Source organism: Glycine soja, chromosome 15, assembly GCF_004193775.1.
Source record: "Glycine soja cultivar W05 chromosome 15, ASM419377v2, whole genome shotgun sequence".
In the NCBI taxonomy this organism is placed as follows: Eukaryota; Viridiplantae; Streptophyta; class Magnoliopsida; order Fabales; family Fabaceae; genus Glycine; species Glycine soja.
Genome location: NC_041016.1, coordinates 13259013 through 13281261, shown reverse-complemented (window position 1 = coordinate 13281261; position 22249 = coordinate 13259013). Strand labels below are relative to the sequence as shown.

Sequence of the window (22249 nt, the reverse complement as noted above, 5' to 3'; positions counted from 1 at the left end):
AAGTAATTTCTAAAACAAACAAAATAAAGCAATAAGATACTCATTTATGTATAATTAGATAAATTTACATAAGATTGAAACTAAATAAATCTATCATTATAATTTTATGATAAAAACATCATTGTATACCAAAGGCTCGGACTCTAAGATCACAGGTAATTTACTTGGAATGATTTTGTTTCAGTTAATCTATGTGCTTAATGATAATTATCATTATAATAATGTAAATAAATTAAATTTATCCAATAAAAGAAGGAAAACAACCGGATGCATAAAATTAATCACAGTGGATTAGAACATATAAATAATAGTTAATTAATTATTTACAAACAATTAAATTTACTGCAAGAATCAAATATTTACATGTCATAAAAAATAATATAATAAATATTTAATAATTTTAGTTCATTATTAGTCTTTTGCAATTTTTAACAAAAATTATTAATATAACATCTAATGACATAACACTCATATACTAACATGATAAATGACATGTCGGTTTGATACTATGCTAATATGATATTGGTTGTCTAATTTTTGGTTCTTACTCTCATTTAAACACACTATCAATACCAAATTTGCGCATTTGTTAGACTATTATGTTATATGGAACATCAACACATTAGTGTCTTGTTATCAAAGATGCCACGTTAATAATTTGTTAAAAATTAATCACAGACTAACAATAAACTAAAATTATTAAATTTTAAACATGTGAGGATCAAATGTTCAATACAAAATTTTGGTGGACCAGAATTTCCCAATCATAAAATTATAAGGAAAAAGAAAGTACATTTAATCCTAAATAGAATTGGCAAAAAAAAAGAGTTGCGATTAAAATTTTTTCAAGAGCATTATTCGTAAAAACCCTCATCAAATTAGTACAGAAACGCTCGATCAATTAGTACCACCAACCCTATCCAAAAAAAAAATTAGTACCATCTGCACTTGCTTATTTTGGGGAGAAGTGTAAAGATATTTGTGATATCGATCGAATTATTTTCTCTTTTTATTTTCTATTTTTTATAAATAATTATGCAAGTATTTTTTATTTAATTTTCGTAAAATCTTTATGAAGAAAACCATAAAAATAAAAATTATTTTCGTTGTCTTTCACAAAATTTCAAAATTAAAAATAAAAATAGTTTGATACTTCTGTAGTTATGATTTAATTATAAATCTGATTCCTACACTTAATGACATTTTTATGATTATATAAAATGTTGGGTGACTTTTATTTATAATTTTTATTTTAAATTTAAGTAAACAAATGAAAAAGAATTTTAAAAAAAAATTATCATTCACTTGCAAAAATGTTGAAATCTCACATTAAATAAAGATAGTGTCAAGATAAATTATATAAGTGGGACACGTTAGTTTTATCGGTTTGAGTTAAGGGTAAATCCACTTTCTAACATACATGGTATTAGAGGACTGTTTATTGTAAATGGATCCCTCTGTTTGTCACGGCTTGAGGTGTTTTGAAAGTCCAGTAATAGATAACCATGAGAAAAAAAATGGGACATGTTGAAGTCTCATTTAAAAATAAAAATTAAGTACAAATATATCAACTAATGTCACATCCCAATTTTTCGTAAATAAATTTAAAAAGCTTTTTAGTAAAAAAATAAATAAATATAGAGCAAATAATAGGCTGAGTACCCAAGGTATAAATAGATATGTTAAGTGGCCTCATTTTGGTTTTTCCCCTTCTCCTCTCAAAACCCTTTCTTTTTCCCGCAGCCCACCAAACCAGTCTCAGAAAAAACGACGATCTCGAACCCGTTCACCGTTGGATCGTCGTGAAATTTGAGTATCATGTTCGCAACACAATTCTGAGCATTCTCACCGTTGGGAATTTCGATATCATGTCTGAACTGAGAGAAACACCCTTCGCATTGTAGCCTTTTTCTTTCCCGCAGAAACCCAGAGCTGTCTTGGTAAAACTACGATCCCGGTTTCGTTAACCGTTGGATTATTGTGAAATTTGGATATGTTGTTCGAAATTTAATTCCACACGCTTCCACCGTTGGGACTTACGAGATAATATTCGTGGAGGGAGAAAAAGGAATCGTATGAAGACAGTACAAGTGGAGGTTTCATTCTCTTCTCCGTCTCTCTGACGTTTGGGAATTCTATCGGAGCAGTCGGATGAATAATTGAAAAAATTTCCGGGAACCGCTAGAGATGTTGCTATCGCTGGCTGAAGACACGTGAGCCCGCTTAGAGGTAAGGGATGAGTTTATCGCAATTGGGGATTAGAAAGAACATGTGTAGGGATCCTTAGAGAACTAAATTTTGGTTTATTTTGGGATGTTTATTGAATTATAATTTTCTCTTTATGATTATAAATATAATATTATTGTGTTCTATGTACCAATTGATGTCCTGATGAGAATTGATCGATAAACTTGAGTGCTCTTGATGTCTTTATGTTTAACCCATGAATTTGATTAATTGATTGTGATATAATTGTGAGAAACTATTTCAGGGATTTTACACCCCATGTTGTGATGAAATCTTTTGTATAAATTGTTATGTTGAGGTTATGAAATGATGATTCAAACTGTGAGTATGTGATAAATTGAACATGTGACGGATGAAGAAATACATGTGTATTGAGATGAGATGTGTGTATTGAGTTGTGAACTATGAACTGTGCAATCACGCAATTGTAAGACTCTTTAAGAGCGACGAGTATTGTGATGAGATCCACTGTGGGAATCCGACGAGTTAAAATGATTTTGAAAACAATTGAGTAGATGTGTGTATTGCATAGTTCATAGGTAAAGTGTACATGATTCATGAGGTGTGATAACATGTTAAATTGAGATTATACCATTGTGATTGGGATTAAGTGTATGTGATAAATTGAGTATGTATATGATTGAGATATATATGTGCATCGAGTTGTGAACTATGAATTGTACAATCACACGATCATAAGTCCCTTCAAGGGCGACGAGTTAATGCTAAGTCCCTTTTAGGGCGACGAGTTGATGTTAAGTCCCTTTTAGGGCGACGAGTTGATGCTAAGTCCCTTTTTGGGCGACGAGTTAATGTTAAGTCCCTTTAAGGGCGACGAGTTAATGATAAGACCCTTAAAGGACGACGAGTTAAAATTATTTTGAGAACAATTGAGGAGTCGTGTGTTTTGTACAGTTCATAGATAGAGTCTGTGTGCTAAAATAATTTTAGGGGTTGGACCTGAATCAGGAGGGAGAGGCCCTGACGGACTCTTCGGAGTGTAGGCCTTGGGGGTCACCGGGTTTGAGTGCTCCTTTAAGCCTATGTTGATCCCATATGGTTGGAGCATTCTCGCAAAACATCGTGACCCTGACTGGTCTCCCTATGATCTTACTTAGTGAGAGTGACCTGACAAACCCATTGTGTGGTGTGTCTTGTTATGTACTCCTAAGCGCCCCAGGGTGGTTTTTCACTGACATGGTACCACATTGCAAATAGGCTTGAGTCTTAGCATAACTGTCGCATACGCTTGCTAATTGTTTATTATGAAATTGATGTGTTATTATGTCTTGATCGGAGTGTGTGATTCCTGTGTATAATGATTGATGATTGAAAGGTGTGATTGATGAATGACAAAGTGATGAAATAATGTGAGATATGCTAAGTAAATTGTATTTGGCTACTATATGTTGTGTTGTTTCTCTCTAGTAGTTAGCAATGTGATAACTCACTCCCGGTTTGCTGTTTGTGTTTGGATCCTGTGATGATCTTGAACTTTGTGTTCGGGGGAGCAGATGAATAGGTGGATGACTATGAAGAACCTCATGCTAGAGGACACGGGAACACCACGCTCTGATAGGATGTGACATTAGCATATAGATTCTATATTAATTGTATGAGACTTATATGATTTTCTTTGAGTCGAGATGACTTTATTATTTATTTGGACAAGTTTGAATATGATGTAAAAGAAAGTGAATGTGAACCTTTTATCCATTTGAAAAGCTTGTATTTAAAAATGTTTTAAAAATACTTTTAATTAATATTTGAATTTTTATTCCTTTATTAATATATATGTGAGGGGTAGAGGGTGTCACAACTAACACCAACAACAAAGGTCAAAAACAAAAAATCAAACATCATTAACTTCCGTTTCATGGTCAGCCAGTACTTTCTCACATTGTTTTCTTGGCAACGGGACTCGAGTAGTAGGATACTTCCAAAGGAAGCAAAACCACCTTAGATGTAGTAGGTCTGCCTACTGATGGTACAATTTCAACTGGGATTAAGTATTTTTTTTTTTCATTTATTTAAAGGGAGGAGTCGAACTCCGATACCAATGTATTTACAACAATTCAGGCACATACTCAACCAATTGAGTTCAATCTCTTTAGTATTAAGTAATCTTTTTTAAAACTAGGATTTCATCATTGTTTCAGTTATTAATGATGTGAAATGATAATTAGGAGTTGGTGTTGATCCACTGCAGCAAATTGACATCAAGTTGGCAAAAAATATTAGTCTTATTCTCAAGAATCAAGTTCCAGTAGATGAAAAATCATCCAGTAGCACCAAAACTAAGAACATGTTTTCCCAAACAATGACAATGGCTATAGTATATGGTTTTGTTGTATCTTGAAATCAAGACATTCCAATCAGACCCAATTTTCCCCTTTAAGTCAATGTACACAGATTAATCTTCTCATTAAGGCAAACCACTCAATGCCAGTAAGAAAATAAAAAAGCACGCACACAAGTGCCATTAACTCTTCTCATTGGGACATCAACATGGCCTCTCCACATAGTCTTAGCATTCCACCCCACATTGTTTGAGCACTGGACCAGTTTGCTTGGGCAAGAAGGGATCAATCCTGACCCAAATCAATGAGAAAATAGATGCTAGAAGAATTGACCACAGAACTACAATGGTAGGAGTCCTGTTTTGCTTTCCCATGAGACCTTTGAGGAAAGGGTACAAGTGAACAATGACCCAAAAGGCAAAGAACAGCTTCCCAAACAAAGGTCCCCATGAGCCATATCCATTGTTGATGGCATCAGAAACTCCGGCCACGACTCCAACGATGTTCAAGATTATGAGAGTGGTTGGAGGGATGAGAAGAGTGGTCCACTTGAAGAGATAGAGCTCTCCAAATTCAGTGTCCTCTGCTGCTTTTGCTGTGACAGTGAAGTTGGTGTCTACTCCACCAAGAACTTTGAGGAGGCCTTGGAATACAGCAAAAAGGTGAGCAGAAACACCTCCAATGACCCAGAATTGCTCGTTACGCCATAGAGCTTCGATGGTAACACCACTCCATCGGAGCTCAAGCACGCTTGTTAAAATAATGGAGATAAATAGAGCCATAAACCAAATGCTAGCAAGGTTGTTCAGCTGCACACAAGAAAAAAAAACACTCACATTCAGAATATGTGTATCTGATGACAACATTATTGTTTCCCTTCCCATTTTCCTTTTTTATAAGTTTTTGTGAATCATAGGTGAAAGCAAATATTAAATAGTAGTAATCACAAGAAATCCTAGTACAGTTTTCCAATCAAAATTAGAGTTTTGTCTCGTTAATCTGCATAATATAGGTTTGCATTGAAGGTTAACATATCTGATTGGAGAATAACACCAAAAGCATCTAAGGAACTGTATCTAAGTTTTATCCTTTATAGTTGTGTTGTGTGGTACTTACTGTGGGGATGATGAACTTTCCAGTCAGGAGACACACAGCTGGAATTGTGCAATATGCAAGCAGAGGGATGGAAGTCCATGGATAAACAATGGTGTTAGTGTAAGCCATCCTCTGTAGGTACTTAAGTTTTCCTCCATAGCCATACCACAAGGGGCAATGGCGACTAAGGAAAATCTCGACGGAACCAAGAGCCCACCTCAGAACTTGGTGCAACCTATCTGATAGATTTATTGGGGCAGATCCCTTGAATGCTGCTCTCTTTGGCATGCAATATACTGATTTCCACCCTCTGCAGTGCATCTTGAATCCAGTCAAAATATCTTCTGTGACTGAGCCGTAAATCCACCCAATCTGTAATGGAAACACATTTGTTAAAAGGGCTACATAGATACAGTAATCAATCATGGAACTCTATGTACCTTGTTTTATATTGCTAGTAAATGTGAAATCAGCAATTGTAATAAAATGTAGGTTAAACTATTCACTTGGTTCCTATGGTTGTCTCTATTTTAAGTTGTAGTCCTTCTATAAGAAAACTGTAAGTTTTACTTCCTATCGGCTAGTGCTAGAGAAGAATTTCTGGCTGTATAAAACCGCTACAGAAACTTTCTTTCACTGCAACCAAAAATTGTTTAAACCTACAATGTATTAGCTTATTTATCTGATGTGTAAAGCATGAAGAAAATCCACATGTTGGATTGTTTTGAGATTAATGGCTTTACCTCTTTGCCCCATTCAGTCTTCTCTTCGTAGCCACAGCTTATAACATGAATGGCCTCCTTGACCAATGATTGGCTATTTGTGCCTTCAGGAAGTCCTCCATTTTCCATCAAGGTGGAAGCAATGAAAACTGGTGACTGCCCAAATCGCTTCTCAAAACTTTTCTGGGACATGAGGGATGATTTCTCTAGATCCTCATACCCTTCTAGCCCTTCTTCAATCTCTTCAAGATCAAACATGGACCCTGACCCTTTTCTAACATAGTCTTTCCCCATCATTTTCTTCTTGTTCTTGTTCTTGGAGAACACACTGAAGAGACCTTTTCCTGATTTCTTTTTTGACTTGGACTTCCTTGAACCACCACAGCAGCAGCAACACCATGATGGCCAACAGTCACATGTCATCTTTGGCCTTTTCTCAGATACTGGTGGATCATAGCCATACAATGCCTGCCTGTTGAACACAGTTCCAGTACCAACATATACTGGACCTTGAATCCCATCAAGCCCTTTCATATTGATCTATGATGAAAGCACCATTGAAGACAAACGATTCAAGGTCACTTAGTGAAATGAAATTTGCACATATTTGTGAAGTTGGAGATTAGAAGAATGGCGTACTTACATCAAAGAACACTGTGTTTCGGTTAGCATATCTATCGTGGCGATCAATACCATCAAATCTTTGTGGAAATTGGACATAACACAGCTTCTTCCCTAGGTTGGGGTCCATTAAAAAGCACATGGCCTCTCTTACTGCCTTGCTGTTATTGACGTAGTGATCACAATCCAGATTCAACATGAATGGTGCATTTGTAAGCACAGCAGAAACTCGAACCTTTGGAGGATAGACAACAATAGAAGAGTTATAAACATGTTTCTAATATCTTTAGTCCTGAAGGTACTAAGCAATACAATATCAGGATTTTATTCTTACCAAAGCATTCATGGCACCTGCTTTCTTGTGGTGAGGATAGCCGGGACGTTTTTCACGTGAAATATAGACAAGTTTAGGAAGTTCCTTGCCTTCCACGTCCAGCGCACCGGCACTTCCTAAATATACCTGCAAAGGAAAGTTCATGAACCATATCAGTTGATACCAACTATTCCTCTCAGTAATTTCTTCTGTTTATTTTCACTAACTTGATTTTTCAATAAGAAAAGGTAGTTTATATATTATTAATGTTAGATTTTCCTCTTAAAATCAATTGACATTTAGTAAAGTTACCCATAAACCATATCAGTCAATACCGATATCAATCAATTGGCACTAAATGAAGATGCCTACCAGAATAGGGGATACATAGAGATGGACTATAAGCTTTGATACTTTGTTAAATTACATCTTAAAACCATTATTTTTACATAAAGTTGCCCAACAACTATAAAAGATAGTTGCATCCTAGGAATTAAGGGACACAAATTGGGGTTTCCAACAATTAACATTATGTTCACATTTGAAGAAAAATTATAATAAATGGGCACCATATTTTCCTTTGAAATCTATTCCCCAAGTAAGAATCAAAGGGGAAGGGGGCTAATTCAGTTGCTATCCACATTGCATAAAAGCCTTGGTCTTTCTGTTCTGTTTTGTTCCTTAATGACAAGATAATGAAATTACACAAAAGAAAAGGATGCAATAGCCAAACCTGAATCATTCCTGGATGATCACGAGTGTTGTTCCCTGGCCATGGAGTTCCATCCTGCATCACCCACCCCTCCTCAGGTTTCTTCTGAGCCTTTGCCACCAAAGAATTAATTTTCACCTTAAATTCTTCATATTCCCGCTGCAATGGTGCAAACACAAAAGTATTACCACAAGCCCCTACTGCCATATTAGGACTTGAAAACAAAACCAAAACAAAAATAAATAAAAAAAAAAAAAGAAACTTGTCCTATTCTTTAGTATAAACCTACCTTCATTGCCCTTCTTTCCTTCACAAATGTAGGCTGCACCTTGTCCTTCAAGTAATCAATTTTCTGAGAAAAGTAAAACTCAGGAGCCCTTGGCTCTATGTTATACTTCTTGCAAAAGGGAACCCATCTTCTTGCAAATTCAGCGGTTTCTGCCAAGGAATCAAACAGAAGCATAGATGCACCATCATCTGAGACATAGCAGCTGACTTTGTCAACGGGATAGTCAACAGAGAGGATTGAAAGGACAGTGTTGGCTGTTATAATGGGAGGTTCCTTCAAAGGGTCCACTGTACTCACAAAGAAATCAACTGGAGCTAGTTGGTTTGTCTCCCCTTCACGCTCAAACCTCAAGGCCAAACGGTCCAAGTAAGTCTCGCGTGCGATGGGGAACCACTTGGGGAACTGATCAAGAATCCATGACAGTGCAAACCATATCTCACATATCACAGAGATTAGCCACAAGGGATATGCATCATTTGCTGGAGTTAAGATACGGAATCGGAAGAAGAAACAAAGGATGACCAGCCTCATCACAATCACAATGCGATATGGATTGATTAAGCTTGAAGATATCGGAACCTTGCGCCACAATGGTTGTCTAGCTTCAGCCAAACTGTTAGGTGACAGAAGAACATTAGTTCCAGTTAAAATATTTTATGCCTTGTGCACACCTTATTGCATACAGGTTTCTCAACAAATACACTTAAAAATCAAAAGTTGTTGCATTGCATATTTTAGGAGGTGTGGCTCAAGTGGATCTTGTATGATTGCTTGCTTTTTTGGTTGGGGTGCCCTTGCGAGCTTTCACTTAAGAATGTGTAACATTTATTTGTTAGTTTTTTTATTCCTCTGTTCGGAATTTAATCAATAACAAATTTTTCTAGTAATAAAGGCAATATTGATCATATTTGAAACTAGGGTGAAAATTTTAATAACATTTTTAGAACAAATACTTATAGATCATCTTGGAATTTGATATGGAGAAAAATACTAACTCATGTAAACTAATTGATATGCTTGATTCTTCAGCATTATTTAGTATTCATGAAAAAGAAACATAAGGTAACAATCTCATGTACACAGATCAAGGCTTTTACGATCTATTGGGAAGAGCAATAGAAGAGATCACATACAGGTAATCATCTTCTTCTGCTTGGTCTTCTTTTCCATCTTCTTTGTTTAGAAGACCTCTCTTTTCTTGCCTGACTTTCCATTTCTCTACTCTTTCTTGCCATTCTGCATTGCTGTAGAAATCTTTGTCCCCTTCGAAATCCTTGCCAGCAACTACAGAACAATAAACCAACATATAAACAAAATAGAATACCCCAGAAAGAAAAACCATCACATGGATAATTAGCAATTTGCCTATGCTATGGTCCTTAAAAAATTTAACAAGTTTCTTACCACTCCCAGCTGAAGAGAAAGCTTGACCACTGGGATGCAACTTCTCTTGATTGTAGTCCCCATTTTCCTGTAAAAATTACGTCAGTTCCATAGTCTCTTTGATCATTCATATTAACTAGCACAACCACAGTACTAATTGTCCTGATTCATTTTGGCTATTCACAAAAAAAAAAAAAAAAAATGGCCAAACTCCATTTGTTGAAATACATAAAGGATTATTAAATTTCACATTGCACTTATTTTTAGAAGCTTGATTAAGAATAAAGAAATTACCACATGATTAACATCATGTTGCCCATCTAGATCTTCACGATGATTCTCAACCGGAAACTGATCATCAAAATCATCTGCATCAATGTTGTCCTCTTCATCTCCAGCCACTCTGGGACAACCTGCATAGAAGCCACCATCAATGTGTCAGCAAAACCAGGTTATCATACTAAGATGCATTTCTTTAGGTGTTTTGTTATTCTCTAATCAGAATTAGAATTTCAGCTTCAAACTGACGGATTTTTTTATTTTTTATTTTATCCTTGGTCAGAAAACACGGTGTCCCGAAACCACTTGGACGTTTAATGTAAACATTTATTACCCAGATTATCAAGATAAAACTCCAATTCTTATAATCTGAGAACATCACCAAATGCATGTAAGGAACTGCATCTATGTTTTGTCCTAATACATTAATACATAACACAAAGCTTAAAGAGCTGAACTAACCTTTGTGGCGCTTATAGCGAGTGTTGCATTGTGGACAGCTCTGGTTCCCTTCACTCCTCTCATATTCATAACACGGTCGACAAACAGGAAATCTACACACATGACAAGCCACAAACAGCTCCCCATTTTCCATGTATCCAATCTCATCGCCACAAACTCGACACGTAGTTTTCGACGAAGCTTGCCGGGTAGGAGGAGCCTGATGCTGCAAAGAGACATAAAACACGCGCGAAAAACCAACATGGAACATGTTAACACATTAAAAATAATGTTGTGCAACATGAAATGAAGAAAAAGGAGAATACTTAAGCATAACATACCTCATTGGAGTCACGCGAGAAATGAGAATTCGAACTGGTGATCAAGCCAGCCATGGAGTTTGAGGCCATGGCAAGGCAAAAAGTTACGGAGCGGTTGGGGGAGAGTGCAATAGGAGAAGATAGTTTTATAAGAAATGGTAGGTTTAGAGTGAAACATCATGGTCATGGTTGTGGAGGATGTAAGAGTGTGTACCAAACTGTGAGTTGGAGGGTCGTGAGTTTGAGTCCAAGAGACGTAAGGGAATTGGAGCGATTGGTGTGAGGGACTTTTCTTTTAGTTTGGCTTGCTTGGACTCTAAGGAGAGAAGTCTTTTCTAGTTCTTAATACGTGACATGATGAATAAGATACTGCATGTTTGATATGTGTTACACGAGCTGGTTATAATGTCACGTCTATATATGTTCATAATAATATTAAACCCAAAAGGTAAGATCTAAAATGGAGGCTCTTAGTATGTTCATCTAACATGGTACGTATTGCACACTAGGGAGGTTGTAATGTCACATTTAATTTTGAAGCTAACAACCATATGCAAAATGCTATTTGTAAGAGGAAGGGGAAGCCTAGCTAGTGCAATATTCAAATCCAAGATCTGCCAAGTTCCACAATGGGACATAGAGGGAGCACCCTGGCTTGGAATTTGAATCCAATGTTTTAATATTAGTAACTTTGTTACTTGTGTTGTTAGCCAACAAAGATGGACTAGCCAATGCCAACTTCAAAATCCATTGGGGTCATGTGTCAATGTCAACCCTTACCCAAAGGCTTTGGCTTCCTGCGCCCCATGTATTACTACATGAACCTGCTTTTCTTTAACTCTTTCTTATAAGTTCCTCTTACCCTTGCTGGAGCTTCTTCACCCAGCTTCAGTAGCTTCCACAATGTACCACAATTGCTTCATTTTCCTCCGTCACACTTACTTCGTCTTCCCTAAGGCATGGGTCACCCTTCGTTTATCTACGTCAAAGAAATTGTTTGAGGTAAGTTCCTAAGTTTTTTTCCCCTTCAAATCTAGTCATAATTAAGGATTGGCGAATTTGGAATAGACGAAAAACTTTTGCACTTACCGATTAACCATTTCAAAATTATGAATACATAATTCCGAAACAAGTAATCTAGAATAGATTTTGTTTTTTGATTACTTGTTTCAAAATTATGTATGCATAGTTTTAAAATGGACAATCGAGAATATGCATGCATAATTCCATAACAAGTAATCTTGAAATTTTTTGGATTTTAGTTCTGGAATTACGTATACATAATTATGGATTCTCCATTCCCTAAGTTCACAAGTTTTTATTTTATTTTATAATCTAGATTTAGTGTTTTGGAAATGATTTACGGATTACCCATTCCATAAGTGCACATGTGATTTATGGATTAATTCAGTAGTGAGCATAGGTTTCCACAAGGACCAGACATTTTTGTCCATTTGGAGTTTTTTCAGTTTCTATTGGGTGCGGGGTGCAGGAAGCAACACTCCAATAAAAGATACAGCATTTTAGAATGAATTAACTTATTTGAAATAGAAAATTTACTTGAAATTTATTTCTTGAAAGATTTTTTTTATAATTATTTACTAATTTTTCTTTTAAGCGATCAAGTTTTTTAAATTTTACATTTATTACACACTACCACTAGTGGTGGAAACACCGACATTATTATGCATGTTATCTGCATTTCTCATGCGCTAATGTATTTTTATCCTATTAAATTTGATATATTATATTGATTTCTTTTTTTAGAAGAATTGATTTTTCTTATTATACATTGACATGTATATTAATTTTAATTTATCGTTTTTAACATTTTGTCATGATTTAGGATCTTCCTGACTCACTTTACTCTTATAATTATATTTTATTCCCACCACATAAAAAAATAGAGAATTATTAATACTATGATCAAAATTTTCACCATCAAGCTTTTCGGCTTTCAACATATAGTCTACTTTTTCAAGACCAATTACTCATTTTGATGATAATATAAATAACAATAGGGACCGAAACAATGAATCATTAGGTCAGATATAATTTTGATGCACAAGATCCACAACAAGAGACAAGAGACGAGTGTAAAGCATACTCTATAGTCATTTCTCTATTTCTTTCTTAGGGGTATAAGACATAATTAAAAGAACGAGGCTTTCTGGAAGAAGATAGAGAAGTTTAGAAACTCAATTTTTATAAACACATGTTTTATTTCTTTTTTTTGCTCATATCTCACAACTGAACTCAAAGTCCCCTTTATCGGCAAAGAAGCTTACAAATAGACAAATGACTCTGTCGACAGTCTAAGTCTACTGACACCAAAAAATCACGCATGCTTATTTGAAAAGTACAAGCAATTGACTCAGACTTTAGTACAAATAACTAACACTCGCACATGCTTATTTGGAAAAGTAAAAGTACAAACTATTGTTTCTCTTCACGCATAAACAACAAGATCACCACTTGTGCTTCATGGGTTCATAAGTCGAAGATAAGTTCGGATCATCAAGTTGTGAATCATATTTTGTGATTGGAAAGAGTGTCACATATTCTTTAGATGGGTCTAGAGAATCTTGTATTATTGTGTCAATGATACCATATTGTAACCATTGATATATTATTTGAAATATGTTATAATATTATAATTATTTTTGTGATAGTAAAATATTTTTTGAGAAGATTCCGTCAATGCAGACAAAAGGTGTTAAATTACTCTAAATTCTTATATTTATTATTATTTTTTTATGGCGTAATATTTATTGTGTTCTCACAACAATCTTATGTATGTGCAAATAATTTTATTTGTGGGAGTATTAATTACCCATCACATCATTCATCATTATTTGTCCATTCATGCTAGCACCTTCTAGTTATGCTTGTTCTGCATGGCTTACATTGATTGGTGACCAAACTTGAGCTTCTTGATGATAATATCATTCTTCATCCGGATTAGGATGACCAGCACATGTAGAATTGCTGTTAATTACTTCTGAAAAGGTTCCATTTATTCTGTAAAGTTTAATTATCAATTCACTTTGATAGAAAGGAGGCTCATCTTGGATAAAAATCTTTAGGTTTAACTGAAGACCTATTTGAGGCATTCAAACTGATTAATTCAAAATTTTCCATTTTTTCTTATCAGGTGAAATGTCTTTTTCAGGGTAATCAAAAGGCATGATGCATAAAAATCCCTTCCAGAGGATCAGCCAGGTGAACTGTAAATTTAGAATGGGCTTTACATGCCTCAGAAACCATTGCCAAATTCTTGCAGGTACCAGTGCAGAGAAGGATAATGGCCAATAAAATGTAGTTGTAAAGGAATAGTTTGCGTGGAAGAGAGAAGAGACCAGCGTGAATCAATTGCGTGATTTAGCCTTAGAAAGGAGGGGAAAAGGCCAGTTCTTGACTTCTTGTTCCCATTATTCTCATCAATCTCTGTCTTTTTTTATTTATTTATAAGTTTTCTATGTTTTTTTCTCTCTACTCTTGTGATTTTCTTTTTTCTTTCACATTTTTAAAATTCTTTAGTAAATTAAAAAAATGGCTTAATTTCTTCTCAATATTTTTACTATCAAGGTTTTTTAATTATTCATTTATTCCAAAATATTTCCAACTAAAGCATTATATTATGAGTTTGGGGATCAATTTCAATCAACCCACTTTTTTTTTTTCAAAAAAGATAGTTTTTAAATTTTTAACCACCTGGATATAAATGTCTCTTGATGACAGCGCTGTGGTCACACCTGTTGGCAGTTTCTTATAACTTATAAAATTCCATCCTTTTGGTTCCTTATGATTGGAAAACAAAAATGTAAAATTTCACTATGAAAATTCTAACTTTAACTTAGATCAAATCCTGATGTTGCCTAGAACTTATTATTCTCCAAGTGAGCATTTTTGAATAACATGCAACAAAGTAAATCAGCCAACCCAGAAATTAAAAATAGTAAAGATTAGTTTTCAAACCTCTACACCTTCACTGCTTCTGCCTAGAATATGTTCTCCATTTATTTTGCAATGCAAAAGCTTACATACACATGCTAGACACTTAAAAATCCTTAACCTGTTCTGCTGTTCTACTACGCCTCCTAGAAGTTCCTTGACACAATTTTATCCGAGTAGTCATCACTATATTTTCCACGAAATTACTACTTTTTTCTGTAAGTGTTACTAAATAAAGAAAATAAAAAAATGCATTTAAGTAAAAGAAAAGCATTTGTGTAAATTGCCTCATGTGCTTTGACTTATTGGTGGCTGACAAGTCTTGATAAAGATGGTTGAGTTCTCTTTGTCTAGCTAGTCACATGTAGATCCCAGAAACAATGAGACTAATTTCAGATGTATTAAGTTCATTAGAGCAGTTGTACACTGTTAAATTTGGCAATAATTTCTAAGAAAATCCAGGAGTTTTTTTTACCATGATATAGGTGTGAAATATCCATCATATGTGTGAATGACTAATTTCAACTTAAGAACTTGACTAATCATTTTTGGAAGGATCTTTCTTTGCTATGTTTTAAGACTCAAACTTAATACTTTATTTAAAAATTCAAGTTCAGTTGTATTTGGACCAACGTAATATTAGTTCATGAAATATTTTGAAGAAGGAAAAATAAAATAAAATCAGAAATGATGAATGATAATAAATCCATATTGAAGAAGGGAAATAACAAACCAAATAAAAAATAGTCAACCATACCACATGGATTTGGTTGATCTTTTTATTAACTGGAAACCTATAATTCGCCTGAAGTTCCTATAATAAAATTTTCATTTTTTTATTCTGTATAATGAGAAAAGGAGATGCTGGTATTGATTCAACCTAGGACCATAAAAACAAACTATTCAAAAAGTATATCTTCTATCAATACAATAGTTTTCATTCAATTACAGTATAATGTGTGGTTCAGTCAATCTAAATCTTCTAAATCTATATAGCAGTGTTTAGTATACGGTACTATGGTTACTTTAACTTGATCCAAAGAAAGAGTTCACAACTACGGTCTACGGTATGCACAATTCTCTCTTGAGTCAAGACTCTTGACCAAACTTTATGGTCACCACTCACCAGCTTCAAACCTTCTTCAACTTAACGCACTTTGATCCACCGTGACAAAAACATTGGCAGCTACTACTGCTTCATTTGTTTCAATCACAACACGATTCTCAGACACATTCCTTAGAGCATTGGGGAAGCTGCTCCCTTTGGAGCTTAAAGAGTACTGAACATTCTTTATAAGGTTAGGGAAAAGCAAAACATTGTTAAAATCAACACTCCAAGAGGTTCCATTCCCTTGCATAGACATTTTTGCCACTGTGGCCGTTAACTTCATCCCCCTTGCAATGTTTTTATCAACAATATCAACACCATTCACAACCCCATTCTTGGACTTTGGGGCAATATTGGCATCACCAAGGAAGAAACTGCTAGAGATATGGAGTTGAACTGGGTCTTCTGCAACAATACTAGTGTAATCCATGTAAGAATTCAAAATCCTTGTTTACCTCAAACCGGGTAGTTTCAAATAAATTCCAGTGCCTCCAAAGCCCGTGGCCTTATTGTAACAATGTACAGCAGAAAAGGCATTGGCCTCACCAGTGACCATTAATCCTATTGCAGCAGAGAGAATTGCAACATCAGTGACAGCATTGTCATTACCCTGGAGGCTTATTCCTGTGCCTGAGAAGTCCCTCTCATTTTTGTCCTCACCAGCAATTATATGCCGGCCAAGGAAAGAGTTTCTGATGTAGGTTTCATGGCCACTTTGGACTAAAATTCCATTGGTGGTGAAATGTGTGATGTAACAATTGTCTATGCTAGTCCTAAGTGAGTTTATGACTGAAATGCCCCCTCCCCTGTAGTTTGAGTCCAGCAAGAGGTCCTTGAGAGTTATGAACTCAAAATTGTAAGATGGTAAACTGTTTCGTCCATTAGAAAGGGTGACAAATCAATGATATAGCCGTCTTCTGGATAATTATCTGAGGCTCTTTTAGTCCCCCCATGTATCTGTTTTTGCATCAAAATACAAACAAAAATCAAACTTAGCTATCAAAAATCAAACAGAAAAGTTTTGGGTGTCATATTGAATAATGAAATTGGAAGAGTGCAGTTTGACTTGACTTTTCTGCAACTTTATGTAATAAAAATTGATTAAAATTAAAAAAAGAAAAAAACTGTGTAGAAAAGAATAAAAAGTAGTGATAATAAAGAAACGGTTGAAGAAGGGCAATTTTTTTTGTAAACTCTTTATAGCTATAGTCTTATTTTCTTGGTCTAGTTAGACCAATTGCTCCACCATCTTGACCAAAAATTGGACCACCTGCCTCAAAAATTAAATTTAGCAGTCATAAAGTCTTACAAGTTACAGCAAAGTGACAATTAGCAAATAATAATGAATTTGGAAGATACTTTCCATATTGTACATTAACTAATAACTCATAGGTGGTTTATATTTGTCATAAAAAAATTTGTTCATGAATGAAGTTAACAATTAGAATGGTTTCTGCAGGCATACCATAAGGTTCCCCACCCCGGCCACCAGCAACTTCAGTGACCGGCTGATCAAGTAACTTCCACCCTCAAGACTAATCTGAGCACCTCCAAGGTCTCAGATGCTTTCCATCAAATATCCTTCACTAGGACCCTTGGCTGCACCTTCTATGGCTGCAAGGAGTGCCTCAGTGCTATCCGAATTACCCATTGGATCTGCACCATAAGACGTCTCACGGTACACGCGTGATGGTTCACACCCTGAATGACAAAAAATATCAAACACTTGATATTTTCACCACAAAAGAAAAATGGACTAGACTAAAGACTAAAGGGTGTGTGCATAGTTGAATTACCTGAAGTGAGAGAGGAGAAGGAGCACGAGCATAAGAAGGGGTTGAGAAGGGTGATAAGGAAGATGGTGCTGAAGCAATGGAATCATGTCTAGTTAGAGAGGCCTTAAATGACTGCAATCTTGGTATTGCTTCATGATAGTTGTTACTAGAAAATGTCCTAGGAGGCAAGCTCTCCTCATATGAACCAATAACTATGGAGCAAGCCATCCCCAAAAGCAAGGACCAAGCTCAAGTTTTTCTTGCCATTGTTGTTGGAGAGAGCTTTGAGGCACTCGGGTTAAATTGAACAGGTTTGGGAAAAGCATTCTATTTGTGTGCACATTTAAATAAGGTAGAGGGAAAGAAGGGTAATTAATAGGAGGGAGACATAGAAAGAAGTGGGGGTAGCTAAGTTTTGATGAGAAAATGTGTACGAACATTTTCATATTGGATCATACACATGACACCCCCTATCATCTGGACTATTATCATATTAGTGAAGGTTTTTTTGTAACCTTTTTTTCATTTTCCATGACCTGACAGAAAAGTAAGCATTTACCAACTTCTTACTTTTGGGACCTTCACTAGTTTGACATTGTGTAAAAGGTATTTTGGAATAGGAAGAAAGTGCACCTGTGGTGATCTTAAATTATATTGTGGAATTATTGGGCAGAGGAGGGTCCACCATACAAATCTTGTGTGACAAGGTAAATGAGCTTGGTTGATTCACCTTGATAAAATTAGGAAAATAATAAATTGTTAGGTATGTATTTATTGTTTAGATGGTAAAATTAGGGAAAATACGAAAGGAACATTGGCAGCCCGTTAAACGTGAGTTATCTTTTTCAAAAATTATGTAAATGTTAGAAAATGAAGATACGTTACCAAAGATGTAGGTTTAGAAGTTACAAATTCCTTATTTGTTAGGTCAAGTATATAATCAAAGGGACATTTCTGTTAACGAGTCACAAACAAATCACACACATCACATCTAAGTGAAAACCTTTAAAACAATATGTTTATAAATTCTTTTTATTTATATGTTGCTCAACACACGTATTTATGTTTAATTATGAGATTTTTTTACTCACATTTTGTCTTCAATATAATGATTTGTCATCTGTTCTAGATTATAAAGATTAACAAAGAATCCCCGACCTCCATTTCCTTCTTCTCCTTTTAATCATCAAGTTAATTTTTATAATTTCCTAAAATTTAACATTATTAATCACTCACCATATCAGCCTTCTCATTACCATGTTGGTTTTACGGGTATATGACTTGTCACGTGTAGTGAGTTATGCAACAAAGTTTTTTTGAAGTGAAGTTTCACAATGCTGCTAATAACAACACAAGCCCGAAATATCCGTTAATGAAATTTAAATAAGATTAATTGTACTAAGCAGAGATCTCATGCAAACTCGTACGTACGTGTTTAATTAAACCCTGAGTGACACGTTTAATTAATAAGACCTTGAATTTAGTGTGAGATTAATTAATAAATTGCTCATCTTAAAAGCCACATTGTTATGACTTCGGTGTCATGCGGGTATTTTGATGAATTCCGGTAATGCAGCAACTTCTTTGAATACAAGTTTGTGGTTTCATTTATATTAGTATCATTAGGGCTTCATCATTCTGAAGGCTGTAGATGTTGGTCCACTAAAAGTTGTTATGTAGCCAAACATATTCCTTAACATTGCCTTTCACTCATTTTCTATTGTTGTTTTTCATTTAAAGAAACAAAAATGAACATTTTACAATGTGAAAAAAACGCCGTAAAGATTTTATAAAGCCCCAAAGGTTCAAGTGTTTATTAATTAAAGTAAGAGTTCATACAGTAATAAAGTTGGGTATCTCTCGTAACATGCATGTTACAGCGAGGTTCAATTAATATAGTTTTCAATAAAAGATATTGGTAGAAAACCAAAAAAAAAAAAAAAAAGAATATCGTCGCACCAATAAATGTTAATAAAATAGCACTTTTTAACAGCGCCAGATAATGTACTCGTGGTTAAAAGTTGAGTATCAAACCCTAGCATAATGTGGACACGTGCGTATACATATTTTTAATGAATGGTGAAAATTGAGTATCAGCAGCACGATCAAGGGGTTAAGTTCAATTAACTGAAAATGTGTAAATTATTCTAAATTTTTTATCATTATATTTGATTCTTACAAATAAATAAAAAAAGTAAAACCCACTCGTGGTGATTAATTAGAGTTGATCGGTATTTAATTCGATTCAATGGTGTTTACGTTTTTTATATATATACATTATGCGATTCGTGGTCTCAAGGAAAATTTACTTTGTGTATAACATAAAAGAGTTAATATGATGTGCTTAATCTGAGTTTATGGGTGAAATGACAAAGAGAAAGCATGAAAAGATTGCTTTCCTTAAAGTTAGAAGACAGTTGCAAACAATTCGATCTTGCTTTTGGGTACCTTTGGGTTTAATTTGACGTAACAAGTTATTTTGGAAGAGGCGTGAGACAAACCAAGTCTTAAAACGTTGTAAATGTTTAGTATGTTTCTTTGAAACAAATATCTTAACAACGTATTTTTTTATATCTTTTTTTCTAATTATTTGATGAACTTTATATATATCATACAAACAAAAAACTGAATTCTACTATTTAAAAGGTTACAACTGATTGCAAATACAATCAAATGGCGTTATTACTTTTTCTTTTATATTGATTGGTTATAATTAATTTGAGAATGAAAGCTATTTATACATTTTTTAAATTCTGATAAAGAATAAATTTGAACATCAAGTAAGGATAAAACTGAATTTAACTATTTTTTTAGTTATATGTTTTTTACTTGCTTGAATTTAACTATTATTATCCTATCCTTTTTTTTATTTTTTGTTTTTAAAATAATCCTAGAATGAACGACAAATACCTAAAACATGTAAAAAAAAAAAACAAAACCTAAAACCATTGGTATGCGGAGCAAGTTTTGGGCCCATTGATAAAAAGACTTTCCCAGTAAAAAATAATATATATATATATATATATATATATATATATATATATATATATATATATATATATATATATATGTACGTAATTGGGTTCAACCGTTTAAAGCCTTTTTCAAAAAAGAAAAGAACGAGAAAATCTTTTGTCCATAAAGAAAAAAAATAAAATACACAAAAATAAAGGAACTTAAACTTATTAACAACCTTAGGCTCTAACAAAGCTAATAAACCCTGGCCCTTAGGCCCAATAATCCAACCCCTCATCTTAAAATAGCAAAGTTTCTCTAATAAAAGACAAAGGTTCATCTTTAGGAGACAATTATTGCTTTATGTATTAATGAAAAGAGTTACAATAAAAAAAAATCATTTTAAATTTTAAATTAGATGAAGTAGAATAAAATAATATTGAGGTCTAATATTTAAATTATTTAAGCTAAAATAAAAATAAATGAAATATAGTTTATTTCATCTAATAATATTATTTTTCCCTTTGTTTTGAAAATGTGAAATAGATTTCATATTTTCCCCTTTAAATAATAAATAATTAAATAAATTAACTTTGTTTTATCTACTCTGTTTTAATTTATTTCTTTTATCATTAAACATCTAAATACAAATAACTATTTATCCGAATTTAGCCTATTGAAATTTGGCACACCTTAATTAGTAATATTGTTTTATCGCATTCTCTATTATGTGGTGATTTTTTCAAATGTATGAAATTACAAATGAAATTTATTGAATAAGAAATAAGACCCACGCCAGTTCTTTGTAAGCATAAAGTATCTTTAAATTATTAAGGATTGATCACTTAAATACTTTGCTTTATTTAGTTCTTTTTGATGTAAAATTAAATTAAATTAAATAAAAAAAATCAAATAAATAAAAAGGTTAACAAATTTAAGAATTAAGATACAAATTTTAAAATAAATTACACATCACGTCTCTTGATACTTAAAAATTATATTTAATATGCTCTTTTTTTTTTTTACTTTTTTATCTGTAACAATCAAGACAGGTACAATTCACCTGTTTTTCTGCTTAAGAACTAATAGCTTGATTATTTGTTCTGGCTCAATTCAGAATTTTCAAATTCCTGATTTTGGAAACCCATTTGATTTTTGTGTGCTAGAAAATGCCATTCTGTTGATGTTATATATTTGCTAGCTATGCTATTTGGTCATGGGTGCCTAAATTGTCGGGTTTTCACCATTAGATGGTACATGAAAGTTTGTCACCTTTAAATGAGTGCCATTGAAACACGTTGTGTAAAGGCATGCTAGCTTCCGCGTCTAAATAACTAATTGTCAATGGACGTGGAAGCTACAACTTGTAGCATGCATATGCACCAACAGTAATCCTACGACACCAAATCAAACACATGTGTTAAGTATTTTTTGGATTGATAATATATAAAGATAGAAAGAGTAATCCAAACATTTTTTTTAAAAAAACAAAACCTTTTTTTAGTTAGGTAGGGTACGCAACAAGTTTCTTAAAAATATATATGTATATATGGGCTCTTTTTTAGCTATTGGTAGCCGTATTAGAACAATATCAAGCATAATATATGGGCTCTATTCTATCTTTGATGTATTTTTAAAATAGAACATAACATAACACAATACTAAAAGTGGTACACATTTTGGTTCTACTAAAAAGATGGGAATCAAAGACAACGGACTAGAACATAATGCTTTG

General features: G+C 33.9%; 1 protein-coding gene, 1 long non-coding RNA gene and 1 pseudogene across 2 annotated transcripts; 1 reads left to right on the top strand and 2 right to left on the bottom strand.

Moving 5' to 3' along the window:
- Positions 1-4466: 4466 nt before the first annotated feature.
- On the bottom strand, positions 4467-10876 carry LOC114387288 (cellulose synthase A catalytic subunit 4 [UDP-forming]-like). The gene is made up of 12 exons (XM_028347439.1): positions 10744-10876; positions 10424-10628; positions 9977-10095; positions 9704-9770; positions 9433-9583; positions 8300-8912; positions 8032-8169; positions 7320-7445; positions 7008-7220; positions 6386-6904; positions 5664-6014; positions 4467-5356 (listed from the first exon to the last, which is right to left on the bottom strand). The coding sequence occupies exons 1-12, from the start codon at positions 10810-10812 to the stop codon at positions 4775-4777; spliced, it is 3153 nt and encodes a 1050-aa protein (XP_028203240.1). The 5' UTR covers positions 10813-10876; the 3' UTR covers positions 4467-4774.
- A 336-nt stretch (positions 10877-11212) lies between these two features.
- On the top strand, positions 11213-14217 carry LOC114387277. The gene is made up of 2 exons (XR_003661283.1): positions 11213-11724; positions 13877-14217. It is a non-coding gene; the product is annotated as an uncharacterized LOC114387277 (long non-coding RNA).
- A 1321-nt stretch (positions 14218-15538) lies between these two features.
- Positions 15539-18090, bottom strand: LOC114387275 (annotated as a pseudogene).
- Between the last annotated feature and the right edge of the window lie 4159 nt (positions 18091-22249).

Bases quoted from the DNA above. Each gene is read 5' to 3' on its own strand.
- LOC114387288 (XM_028347439.1), bottom strand. From the start codon at position 10,812: ATGGCCTCAAACTCCATGGCTGGCTTGATCACCAGTTCGAATTCTCAT. The intron at 7,446-8,031 runs GTTTGGCTATTG...TTTCCTTTGCAG, and splicing joins ATCATCCAGGAATGATTCAG to GTATATTTAGGAAGTGCCGG. The intron at 6,905-7,007 runs GTAAGTACGCCA...CTTTCATCATAG, and splicing joins GAAACACAGTGTTCTTTGAT to ATCAATATGAAAGGGCTTGA.